General features: G+C 36.9%; 6 protein-coding genes, 1 non-coding gene and 1 pseudogene across 9 annotated transcripts; 4 read left to right on the forward strand and 4 right to left on the reverse strand.

Moving 5' to 3' along the window:
- Nucleotides 1-589: 589 nt before the first annotated feature.
- Nucleotides 590-1,381, reverse strand: K03H1.9 (Ovule protein). The gene is made up of 3 exons (NM_066805.6): nucleotides 1,340-1,381; nucleotides 826-1,289; nucleotides 590-777 (listed from the first exon to the last, which is right to left on the reverse strand). The coding sequence occupies exons 2-3, from the start codon at nucleotides 1,179-1,181 to the stop codon at nucleotides 687-689; spliced, it is 447 nt and encodes a 148-aa protein (NP_499206.2). The 5' UTR covers nucleotides 1,182-1,289; nucleotides 1,340-1,381; the 3' UTR covers nucleotides 590-686.
- A 153-nt stretch (nucleotides 1,382-1,534) lies between these two features.
- Nucleotides 1,535-2,236, forward strand: K03H1.12 (Wsv008). The gene is made up of 4 exons (NM_066806.5): nucleotides 1,535-1,578; nucleotides 1,680-1,851; nucleotides 1,916-2,018; nucleotides 2,064-2,236. Coding segments are annotated over exons 1-4 (399 nt in total). The 5' UTR covers nucleotides 1,535-1,577; the 3' UTR covers nucleotides 2,187-2,236.
- Nucleotides 2,108-2,128, forward strand: 21ur-13321. The gene has a single exon (NR_052661.1).
- An 897-nt stretch (nucleotides 2,237-3,133) lies between the features above and the next one.
- gln-2 (putative glutamine synthetase) lies at nucleotides 3,134-4,714 on the reverse strand. The gene is made up of 4 exons (NM_066807.4): nucleotides 4,620-4,714; nucleotides 4,229-4,574; nucleotides 3,664-4,015; nucleotides 3,134-3,618 (listed from the first exon to the last, which is right to left on the reverse strand). The coding sequence occupies exons 2-4, from the start codon at nucleotides 4,566-4,568 to the stop codon at nucleotides 3,207-3,209; spliced, it is 1,104 nt and encodes a 367-aa protein (NP_499208.1). The 5' UTR covers nucleotides 4,569-4,574; nucleotides 4,620-4,714; the 3' UTR covers nucleotides 3,134-3,206.
- Nucleotides 4,715-5,285: 571 nt separating this feature from the next.
- K03H1.8 lies at nucleotides 5,286-6,554 on the forward strand (annotated as a pseudogene). The gene is made up of 3 exons: nucleotides 5,286-5,567; nucleotides 5,684-6,246; nucleotides 6,291-6,554. Coding segments are annotated over exons 1-3 (1,109 nt in total).
- A 741-nt stretch (nucleotides 6,555-7,295) lies between these two features.
- On the forward strand, nucleotides 7,296-8,063 carry K03H1.7 (Ovule protein). Its single transcript, NM_066809.4, has 3 exons — nucleotides 7,296-7,462; nucleotides 7,522-7,640; nucleotides 7,685-8,063. The coding sequence occupies exons 1-3, from the start codon at nucleotides 7,323-7,325 to the stop codon at nucleotides 7,690-7,692; spliced, it is 267 nt and encodes an 88-aa protein (NP_499210.1). The 5' UTR covers nucleotides 7,296-7,322; the 3' UTR covers nucleotides 7,693-8,063.
- K03H1.13 (GDP-fucose pyrophosphorylase domain-containing protein) lies at nucleotides 7,636-10,235 on the reverse strand (the record flags this gene model as incomplete). Of its 2 annotated transcripts, NM_001268122.4 has the most annotated exons (8): nucleotides 7,636-7,768; nucleotides 7,825-8,019; nucleotides 8,066-8,350; nucleotides 8,760-8,970; nucleotides 9,015-9,148; nucleotides 9,605-9,743; nucleotides 9,788-9,909; nucleotides 9,952-10,235. In NM_001268122.4, the coding sequence occupies 8 exons, from the start codon at nucleotides 10,168-10,170 to the stop codon at nucleotides 7,679-7,681; spliced, it is 1,395 nt and encodes a 464-aa protein (NP_001255051.1). The 2 variants fall into 2 exon arrangements, with proteins under 2 accessions (NP_001255051.1, NP_001255052.1); NM_001268123.3 differs by lacking the exon at nucleotides 7,636-7,768 and having other exon boundaries at nucleotides 7,798-8,019; nucleotides 9,952-10,170.
- Nucleotides 10,236-10,307: 72 nt separating this feature from the next.
- Nucleotides 10,308-11,855, reverse strand: K03H1.11 (F-box domain-containing protein). Its single transcript, NM_066810.3, has 3 exons — nucleotides 11,584-11,855; nucleotides 11,175-11,470; nucleotides 10,308-11,126 (listed from the first exon to the last, which is right to left on the reverse strand). Exons 1-3 carry the CDS (start codon nucleotides 11,852-11,854, stop codon nucleotides 10,803-10,805), a joined length of 891 nt encoding a protein of 296 aa, NP_499211.1. The 5' UTR covers nucleotide 11,855; the 3' UTR covers nucleotides 10,308-10,802.
- Between the last annotated feature and the right edge of the window lie 88 nt (nucleotides 11,856-11,943).

The following is an 11,943-nucleotide window of genomic DNA, read 5'->3' on the forward strand; positions in this document are numbered from 1 at the left end:
ATTGCCTACTTGTTGCTTGTTGACTTCCTTTTCTCATTGCCTACTTTTTCTCACTGCCTACCCTTTGCTCATTGTCTACTCGTTTTCTTCATCAGTCAAGAGGAACGTACAAGGACCGTATTCCAAGAATACAACAAAGGTACATCTACTCAATTTGTTCATTCATTCAAAGGGTATACATATTTACCATATTTCAATCTGTACACAACATTTCGGGCAACAATTAGTAGTAGCTGAGTCATGTTTTAATTTATATTAGTTTTGATAGGACCCACAAAGGCTGGGAAACATTCATTATCCATCAACACTAATAGCAACAATAGCAACAAAAAACAACACTTAAAAATTTGAAAAAAGTGGCACAGAACGTAAAATCAATAACAATGAAATGTGCCATAAGAAACTCATTCGGAGTCGGAGTCAATCACTCGTTTTCTGACATACCAAAAAATAGATTGACATACCAAAAAAATAGATTGACATACCAAAAAATAGATTGACATACCAAAAAATAGATTGACATACCAAAAAATAGATTGACATACCAAAATATAGATTGACATACCAAAAAATAGATTGACATACAAAAAAATAGATCAACATGTTATTCATTCAATAAATACAATGCTAACCAAAATGAAGTATAATTTCCTCGAAGAAACCAAACATTTTGGTTTTGTACGGATTCACCAAGTTGAGGCCAACGATAAGCACCATGCTCCATACAATGAAAACTGCCATGAAGAGTACGAAAACGAAGTATAAACATCCACGAGCCTGAAAATGAAGTAGTTATAATATTGCATAATTGTTATTTAAACTCACAAAATAAAACTGCAGAGACTTCTTTTTCTTCTTCTTCTCATCTCCTTTCTTGTTTCCCTTTGACTTTTTGCTTGCTTCTGGTTCGATTCTCTTTGATTTCTTCGGATTTCCAAGTTGGGTGTAAGCTGATTTTCCATCCGAATCAAAGTTAATGTCATCAAATAATTTTGGAGCAAGCACTGGATTGATTGGAACCGGCCGCTCATTGTCACGTGGAGGAGAGAATGGTGAGTCATCTGCCAAAGCATTTTCCGGTGGTGGTGGAAGGGATGGCGGAGGCGGTGGAGGCGGTAGTGGAGCCGGAGAAGGAGCAGGTGATAGCGGTGGTGCTGGTGGTGGAGCTGGCGATTTTGCATTTCCTGATGATGGGCCTTGTGTTGAAGATTCCGGTGTTGCTTGTCCGGCACCCGAGGCAGCAGCTGTGGCAGCTTGGACTTCTCCCAGATTGATATAGGTATCAGCCACTGAAAAATATGAATTCAATGCTTAAATTGAAATTTCGAAAAAGTAAAACTCTTTATGAACTTGATTATAAATCGTAGACCACCAATTTAGTAATAAATTTTTGAAATAAATAATCCATGAATCACGTGAATCTCTTTCAAAGGTTGAAATTTGAAAAGTGAACCACTATTTCACGTTTTCCAACTCAACAAATGTTTTGTAGTACACTTCTGCCTTTTAAAATTTATTTCGCATTACTTTCATCTCGTAGATCCGACTTGTATCTTTGATTCGGAAAAAAGTAGAAAAGTGAGTTGGTTTTTCATTTTCAGATCTTTCGATTATGATACTTTAACGTCATCCTTTTCCAACATACAAATTCAGTTCAGCTCTATAATATTTTCTTTCAGTGGGCGATCAATACTTATGCCTTGATGATGTCAAAGGAGACGGTTCGGCGCCACCACCAATGGCAAATGCTGTGTCGGCTCCGTCCCCAGTAGCTGCTCGGACACCACCGACGTTTGTGAACGTTCCACCACCACCGGCAGGAATCCAGAAGGACAGAAGTGTTTCCAAAAAGTAAGTGAGAAGAATTTGATTAGTTTACATCAATATAGTATAACCTATAAATATATTTTTGCAGTGACACCACTCCTGAACCAAAAGCGAGTACAAAGGACGCATCATCCGTGCTTATGGATCCAGAGAATGAGAACAAAAGCGGCTCTTCAAAATTGCCACTTGTGGTACTCAAACCTTTCAAAAACCAAAAGCTAATAATTTAATTTCAGATTCGAATTCTTCTCACAATCAACACTATCCTGTTCCTGATCGTTCTCGTCTTCTGGTTCTTGACACTCTTCACTGGACTCCATTTGATCAATATCTCCTTCATTAACAATATGTTTAAGTGAACTCTTCAATAAATTGTGATTTATGGAAATAAAGTTCTTAACTTTCCCCCAACATGTATTTACAGTTTTCCAAGATTCTTTGAAACGAAAATAAAATTAAAACAGCTCGAAAATGTATCACATGTTAAATTACATAGATGCTGATACCATGACGGCAGATTTTACTCCGGGCGAGAAGAGGGCAGAGATGAGGCTGGCGAGTAGGATCAATCAATCTTGTACGAGAACTCGTTCCTTTCTCTTCCAACCTCGGCAATTCGGCGACACTTTCAAACCAACTTTGCCCACTTCTGTAAATGACAGCTGAAAAGTGGCCAAAGTTGGTTTAAAATTGGCACCGAATTGCAGATGTACCATTCCTTTCTCGTGACTCATATCACTTAAAATATCAAAATGATTGCCTTGAAATCTAAGTGCATTCCTCTTTGCCTCCAATTGTAATATTCTTTCTATGTCTCCGTCCCACTTATTCTGTATTTGAACCAGTTCTTGTGAGCTGTTTCTCATATTCAATACATCGGTCACTGCCTTAAAGAAGGAGTATAGTCAATGGGGAAATTGTTTTAAAATGTAGTACTCGTATTCAAACGTCCAATTATTGCAAAATAAAAACGGGAAAATCCGTTAACAGTCAGCATTTTAAGTCCGGAAAATCGTTGAAAAAGCTTTAAAAATTTACCTAGACAATTCTAGGCCACGAGGAGTAATCGAATTTGTATTACATATGCATTGCTTTTTTAATAAAACACACTTTACAAATACTATATTTTAAAACAAGTTCCCCATTGACGATACTCCTTCTTTAACACAACACCTTTATGGTGCATCGATGGGAAACAAATGTGCAGACCTAGCCAATATGAAGGGATTTACCGTTTTCTCTGGAACTTTCTCAATCTCAACACTTTCAAGTTGAAAGCTTCAACAAAAAAAAAACAACAAACATTCTCATGAATATTTTATTCCGTTCAATTCAAATAGGTGTATTTCTTTGTTCTGGATATCTTAACCGACATGATTCTAGAAGAGAATGCTCTGTGCAATCATCGCAGTCACTTGATAAGGATCGCAGTTTGATGACGGACGACGATCCTCCAGATATCCTTTTCTCTCCGCAGCCACCTGTCTCGGAATACGGATTGAGCATCCACGATTGGCGACTCCCCATGAGAATTTGTCAGCCGAACTTGTCTCATGACGTCCTGTCAAACGACGAAGATTGTCTTCTCCACCATGTGGATCGTACACCTTCATCGCCTCCAAATGTGTCCGCTTGAGTCCTGTCATGGCGGCTTCAATCGCAGCAATTCCACCTGGAGCACGCATTTCGGCAGTCGAGAAGTTGGTGTGGCATCCGGCTCCGTTCCAGTCTCCCATGGTGACCTTTGGTTTGGGATCAAGGGATACGCAGACACCGAATTGTTCAGCAACTCTGAAATCATTTTTATTTTACAACTATCGGGGTTGATTTATGTACCTGTGCAGAATGTATCTCGACATCCACAACTGATCTCCCATATCGATTCCTTCGCAGGTTCCAATTTGGAATTCCCATTGTCCTGGAGTCACTTCGGCATTTGTTCCAAAAATGTTGAGTCCGGCGTGAAGACAAGCCCGGTAATGTGTCTCGACGACTTCTCTCCCGAACGCACGATCAGCTCCTACGCTACAGTAGTACTTTCCCTGTGGATCCGGGAATCCGTGTTTCGGCCATCCGAGTGGGTGCTCATCTCTGTCGACGATCAGATATTCCTGCTCCATTCCGAACCACGGGCGGGTGTCACGGATCTCATGCATGATCTCGGCGCAGGCTTGACGATGGCTGGTTGCTGAAATCGATGTTTTTTGATGTTTCATCACTAGAATATAATTGTGAATTCGCGCTTTTATGGAGAAGCAGACCATCTTCTCGCTGTGAGACTCATCTCATTCGCTTCGGAAACGTGGAAAGACTAGCACGCATTGCACGTAAGCACAATAAAGTAGGCAACTTGAAGGCGCGCAGGCAGGCATCTAAATGCCTTATTTTCCTATTCTCTTACCTGTTGGCTGCATTTGATGATCCAACGTGTCACACATCACCAACTTATTCCCACCGCCCAAAAATGGATCCGGGTAAGCGGCGACTGGACGCAAGTAACGATCCGAGTCACGTCCCTTTGCCTGTCCCGTCGAGCTTCCATCATAATTCCAGATTGGATAATCCTCGATTCTCTTCGGAAGTTTATCGAATGTTCGTGTCTTTGAGCGCAGATTCTCCCCAGTTCCATCGATCCACACATAGGTCGCCTGGATCTTTGTGGGATGCGGGCGAAGTCCCAGGAATTGATCGATGACGGCTGTTCCAAGAGGCATGCGAGTCTCGAAGTTCAAATGAGTCATTTTTAGCTGAAAGTTACTCTTTTAAATATGAAAATCTGTGGAAATACTTACGGTTATTACAATTTGCAATCGAGGAGTGTTCTTCGAGTAGAGACAAGCTCGTAATGAATTTTTCTTCGGGCATCCACGTTAAAAAGTAACAAAATAATATTTAAAATATTGAGGAAATCTGTAGTACACCACGTTTCAACCTTTTTTATGTATTTAAAAATTTTAATTTTTAAGGGAATATTTTTAAAAAAATTATTGAATATATCGTGAAAACTTTTAAGTTTTTTTAAAATCTAATCTAATTTTTCGATTTACAATCTAAAAAAAGTATCCAAAAAAAAGTGAGTGATTCTTTTCGAATCACATTTATTTCACAATTATTAAATTTCAAGGTAAGGTTATTTCTATTCAGGTTCAAAAAATCTTTAAACGTTGTGAGAAGTTGGCAATACCGGCGTCAAAATGTAGGCATAAGAAGGCACATAGGCATGTAGGCAAGTAGGCATGCACGTAGGCATGTGGAAAGAAAGTTTGGAAAAAAACACTTTTTTGGACGTTTCGGAACCGTTCGTTTTACCCAAAAATATACAACTTATCAGAAAACCGTCAGTGGGATATTTGACAATTTTAACTGACATACTTACAAAACTTAGAGCTGAGCATGAAATTTTGGCAGCGCCCAAGTACTTGTAGTTTTAAACCTAGTCACATACTTTTTGTTTTCAGATGATCAAGTCGATGAGATCGAATCTAAATAAGAAGAAGAAGCCTTCGGAAAATTTGCGTATGAACGAAGTGAACGGAAGCAGCCAAGCAAACCAACATCAGCTATAAAGAAGTCAGGAAATAGTAGTGAAGCAAGAAAAGATAAAGGAAAGAAGACAGGAAAAGGATGTCGAGAACAAGGAAGTGATGTTTTGAGTAAGAAGGATGAAAAGAAGAATGGATCAAAGGAGCAATGGTCGTGCGATGGAACAGCCAAGAAGATGGTCGCCAATGGATTCTTCAGTACGGTTTTTCGAGATATTTCTTGGTTGTTGTAGAATCTATTAGTTTATTTTTGTTTTTCTTGTCAGTGCACAATTTTTTTTTTAATTTCCGGGTAAACATATAATTTTTTTCAGACAATTCAAATATCAACGGAGCATTCAAAGACGCGCCAACATCGAAGCCGAATATTGAATCGTGTCCTTGTTTCAAGAACAACATGCAGAAAGTTCGAGCTCCCGACTGTCCAGTTGAAGATCACAAGCTTATCAAATTGACCAATGGACCAGACAATTTTATTTGTGCTGCAAAAATCGTCGTTCCGGATTTCAATAGGACTGTTATATTGACTCAAGTGCCGGATCTATCAAATACTCAAAATGTTGAGGATTTTTGGAGGATGGTATTTCAGGAGAATATAATATCTGTTATTGTTGCTGTAATGCCACTTGAAGTCACTCTTCAACAAATATTCCCACTTCTGGTAGGAACTTATTCAAATCATGGCAAAATGTTCATAAATAAGAAGGTAGAATCAGCCGTTGGAGTTACTGAATATAGCTTGGAAATTCTGCCGGATGGATGCTCAAATTCATTGTTCACTACAGTATATCATTTGCAAAATTGGAAGCAGAAGAAAGGATTGGATAATGTTGGAGGTTTAGTGGCAACTATTGAGAAAGTGATGAAGGTTAATGAGGTAATATTTTTAGTTGATCTATTCAGTCAATCATTTAATTTCAGAATATGCTGCTTATGAGCATGAATGGTACCGGTCGAGCCGGAACAATGCTGACGCTCTTCACTGCAATGATCCAAGTTCAGAAAGGAAAATAAGTAAATACGAAGGAGACATTGTCGTGTTTGAGAGCTGAAAGATGTGGAATCGTGGAGAATGCGGATCAATTTTGTACTGTGCACAAGGCAATGGCATTGTGGTTCAAGACCAAGTCGGCAAATGAAGAGATCCAGAAGAAAGTTAATGAATTTGCTCCAGGTGTTCAATAGATCTATTAGAAGTTGAATAAATATTTACATTTCCAAATGAAATCTGAGTTTTCAAAAAAGTTTTACATTATATAATACTAAACTTTAAAAAATAGTTAGTTATTACGAAGCATGATATTTCCTCGCCACGAACGAACAATTTTCAAAGTGACTATGCACCTTTAAGGTCTACTGTGAATTCTCCCTGTTTCGCCGATTTGCAATTTTTTCAATCGTTTTATTAATTTTTCAAAAGAAATTTTAAGCAGACGCGAAATTTAGCAAAAAATACAGTACCCGGTCTCAACACGGCAATTTTTGGGCGAAATTTTGCTAAATACAAACGGGTGTGCGCCTTTAATGAGTACAGTAGTTTCAAACATTCGTTGCTGTGGAAGTTTCATCGACTTTTCATAGTTTTTCTTACGACTTGCTAAAAATATATGTGTTTAATTGTTTTTGTCAGTTTTTTCGCATGAAAAAGGTCATTTCCTTGCAATTACTGCTGCTGGCTTGAAATTCTCTAGAAGGAAAATTTCGTCGTCGTTTTCGGTGTGTTCGACGTAGAACGGTGTTTGCGGCCTAGCGCGGAAGGTGAAAATTTTGAAATTGGTTTTTTTTGTTTTCAATTGTTCTTTTTACCTTTTGCTGACAGAAATTATTTCTTAAAAGAGCAAAATTCATCTTTGTCATGCTTTTTACATTTTTTTTTCACTATCGGCGCAGAAAAACGCTTTTCCCACTGTTAACACATGTTTTTCCAGGCTTTAAAACTCTCCACCGGTAAAAATGGGACAGTCGTTCTCTTCCTCGTTCAATGCAAAGCAAACGTCTTCATCAACTCCACAAAAGTCGACAAAGACACCGACGTGCTCTGACCCTCGTTCACCCAGCCAGGATATCGAGAGAACTCCAATTCAAGTCAAGACGTTAGTTTTTGGAATCTTTTTTTTTTTTTTTTGAAAAGTCGATGAAAACATTTTTGCAGAGTTGAGAATGACGAAAACGGATCCTCGGAAAGTTCAACAACGAAAGCCGATAAGCCACGGAAGACAAGCTTGAGACAAAAGATGTTCGCTAGGAAGAAGAATATGAATTCAGAGACTGGTAATCGTATATTTATAATATTAATTAATATCAATAATTTATAGATGAGTAAGCCATCTTCTTCGCTCCAAATCTGCTTCAAAATCATGCATCATAACTGCCTCGGAGATTGATACTCGTTCTTCATTCTGCAATCTCGTTGTTCCATGGGTTTCAATTAATAATATCTCAATTTTCCCCTCACCTTACGCTTTATTCCATTCTCCCATTCAAAAAGTGCCGTTTTCAATGACTTCTCCCGAGTTTCAAAAGTTCCAAACAACGGGGCATCCCATATCGACTTATCACTAATTTCTGTATCATGCCCATTCCATTTCACTCTGTCACACACTTTTTTAATATCTTCGTCAATCTTGATTATAATGGTTACGAACGTTTTCTGTAAGCCATGCATAATTTTTTGTATATAAATAACTGATTTTCACCGTTTTTAAAGCCAATGTAAACACTACTGTGTTGCTTGGAATGATTATTTCAGAGTTTCCAGCGTCGATTCCACTAACAATTGAGTTCTTGCCAACTTCAAGAGAACCCGTAGAAAATTCTACGAAGCTTTGCTCTGGTAATTTAGAAATTCCATTCGAAAACACGATATTTGATTTGAAAGCACCGGGAAAAGAATTTCGATAGATCGAGTTCGGAAGAAGATGCTCAATGTATTCCTGATAAGTGCCAAAATGGAAAAATGAATTCTCTCCCAGCACAGATATCTGTTATAAAAACTTATTACACAAATGCGAAATTTCGAGATTTGTGCCTCAAAAATACGCTACCGGGTCTCGACACGACAATTTTATAAAATACAAAAAAGCGTGCGCCTTCAAAGAATACTGTAATTTGAAACTTTCGTTGCTGTGGGAACTTCATTGATTTTTCAGTTTTTTTTCTCACAATTTGTTAAAATTTATAAATATGTATTCAATTGTTTTACTTCATTTTTTAAAGTAAATAAACTTTTTTTAATCAAAAACAATGAATAAAAAAAATAAAAATTTGAAACTACAGTACTCTTTAAAGGCGCTCACCTATTTGTGTTTTGCAAAAACAAAGCGTGTCGAGACCGTATACCGTACTTTTGCGCCATAAATCACGAAATTACAAGGTTCTACCACAACTCACTTCAACATTAGCTGTACTAAAAATGTCGGCAAGTGCTTTTCGGTAAGATTTCAGCTGTTCAGATCCGGATGCTTCAATATAATCCAATTTCGGATCAAATCCCATTGGTCTCATAAAATCTCCATAACAGCAAAGTTCTTCTGTTATTGGTGATCGTAAAAGAGGATTTTCCATAAATTTCTTACAGAACTTCCACGTCATAAAATAACAACTAAAACATTTAATAATTATCGATTGATTATTTGAGTATTTAACCTATCAGTTAAAACCATTTCATCTTCCATAATAGCACCATCTTTTCTCATTTCCTCAATTGTCGGTTTTTGAAGAACTCTCTTTAATTTTCTGGTTTTCTTATCCATTACAAAAACTCCATGCTGTGTTCCAACCTGTTAGATATGTTATGGGGACGCAGAAAAGGTCGCATTTTGAAGTCAAAGTGCAATCGCGCTCCAACGCCATCCACCCCCATTACTTGGATCTCGTTAGGTAGGCGGCAGACTTATTAAATCGATTTTTTAATTCCAAAATAATGTTTTAATTTAAATTATATTTTTTCATCAAAATAATTGAAATTGGCAAAAATAATGGAAAAAAAAATATTTATACCCATCTTGGGTCTGCTAAATATTTAGCATACCCATCTTGGGTCTGCTAAATATTTAGAATACCAATGCTTTAATTTAATTTATATTTTTTTCATCAAAATGAGTGATAATAAAAAACGTTTGAATTTTGGGAAGGATCCTGCCCAGCGTTTAGCGTTAGAGCGCGATTGCACTGTGGTTTCAAGATGCGAATTTTCTGCGTTTGTATAATATTCGAACTTGAAGATTTCTACTCACTTCTAAAGAAGATTTATGTGCAAATACGATAATATCAACGTTAGATTTCACTTTCTCCGCATTTTCCATATTTTCAATAACGTCAGAAGCCGTAATCATTATTCCGCCAGTTGAAGGTAACTTTTCAAGAAGATCATTTCTAGATACAGATAAAGATTTTAAATAATAGTAGATATTACATACTTATAAATTTCTAATTTAGTTTCTAAAATACTTTTGCAATTTGGCAGTGTTCCAAAAGCTTTTCCATATGCTGAGAGATGAGGCATTCGTTGAGAAAGACCACCCGAATGTAATAGTAGAACCTTAAATTTATGCGAATTCCTAAAAAATATATAACTGCATACCTTAGATTTTTCCAATTTTTCATATGTCTCAGTTTCTAATAACTTTCGAATAATATTAAACGTAGCTCCACCTGAACCAATTCGAATTCCCGGGGATTCATCCGTTACAACTTCTATAGATTCAGAATAATTTTGAGTTGGAATCCTAGATAGTTGTTCATAAAATACTCGATTTTGAGAATCAGATCCTGCAGTGAGAATGAATTTTTGCCATAACATTTTAGAGGCAGCGAAGAGAGAAGAAATGACCAGAAAATCGATTGTGTTGTGTCCACGTTATTATCGGAGCTGGCATCGTGTGGTGTAATAGGAAAAGAGAATTAGACGGCAAAGGTTTGAAAAGACGGAATGAATCTAAAAAATGTGTTCATTATTACTAGTTTTTACATATTAAGAATAGACACATAGTTTTAGAATAATACAATTGAAGGTACACCAGGAATTTACAATTTTAAATACATAGTATTACACAGAATCGAAAACGTGCGATTTTAGCTCCACAAAATATTTACCAGGTCTCGAAACGAATTAAATTCAGAAAAGCGTGCGCTTTTAAGGAGGTTACTGTAGTTCACAACTCTTTTTTATAGCAGAATTTGCATTTTATTCAAACTTTGATATATTTCAAAAAGTTCTCACATGTTATTAATACATTTTAAAGATACTATAGTACCCCTTAAAGGCGCGCATGAGAAAACCAGTCGATTCGAGACCGGACACCGTATTTTCGGAGCTAAAATTACAAGTTTTCGAATTTAAGTAAACTGAACGGGTAATGTACAAATACTACAATGCTTTTTTAAGCTATGGAACTCTTTTTCTTGTTCAAAAGACCAAGAGAACATAAAATCTCAAACAAAAATTAATACACATTTCCTGCTCGAGTGGAGAGCAAGAACAGCCGGCTTATCGTAACCAAGAGGAACAACAACTGGCTTGAGACTCCATTCAGCAGATTGTGATCCAAAAAGTGGAGATCTCATAAAGTTTTGAAGTTGATTCGCATCGAATTCAGTATTGTCCATGTGCACATCAAGTTTGTCGGATAGACGAAATGCGGTCGATTCGATGAATGGAAGAGCCGATAGAGTGGTAACTCGTGGGCAGTCGGAGATCCTGAAGTACGCAAGATTCGGGCATGAACGGGAAACGCGTTGGGAGAAGTGATCTGTGATCTGAAAATTCAATTGTTATTGAGATTCCTTTAAATGTATCATATTCACCTGTGAAGTCCCTTTCAAATCAATTTGAGTAAGAGTCTGGAAAGATGCCTGAAAGCATCTGAGCAACTTTGCTTCAGTGTCACCTCCCAAATTGCATCCTTCAATCTCAACTTTCTCAAGCTTATCATAACCAGCAAGTAAAGCGAGAGTCCATGTATTTATTCGTTCCAAATCAATTTCAGATAGTGCCAGTTGCTTTAGTGGAGCATTTTTTGTCAATTGGAGCAGTTGAGCTAGCTGTTCATCAGAAATCTCGTCGCCGACTAATTCATTTTCCAATTGAAGGGAATGAATTTCTGAAAATCAAATTGGCAATTATACTCGAGAATTGAATGATTTTTTTTTAATGTTTCAATTTGTATCCAAACAGTTAGATAAAAGTAAAATAGACGAATAAGAAAATAAATACCGTTAACTATTTGTGGCATTAGAAAATGTAAAAGTTCTTGAATTTCTTCTCGATTTACTTTTGGAATATGAAGCTCAAATTCGTCTCCATCACATTTTCCATTCAATTTCTCACTTGTGATTCCAATCTTTATAGCACGGATTTTTGGAATCATATCTACGATAACTCTCATCACATCGATATTACTTAAAGCTGAATTAACAAGATCCGTAGGTTTTAACCCTTTATGGATTTCTCGGATGATTTCCAATGGCATATCACCGAGAATCATTCTGAAAATTTTGTTCTGAGTTTTTTTTGTTGTTGAAAAACATACAGTAAAAAAGGAAATGTACCGAAAGTGGGAAAAATTGAAAAAGG

Source organism: Caenorhabditis elegans, chromosome III (assembly GCF_000002985.6).
Source record: "Caenorhabditis elegans chromosome III".
Lineage (NCBI taxonomy): Eukaryota > Metazoa > Nematoda > Chromadorea > Rhabditida > Rhabditidae > Caenorhabditis > Caenorhabditis elegans.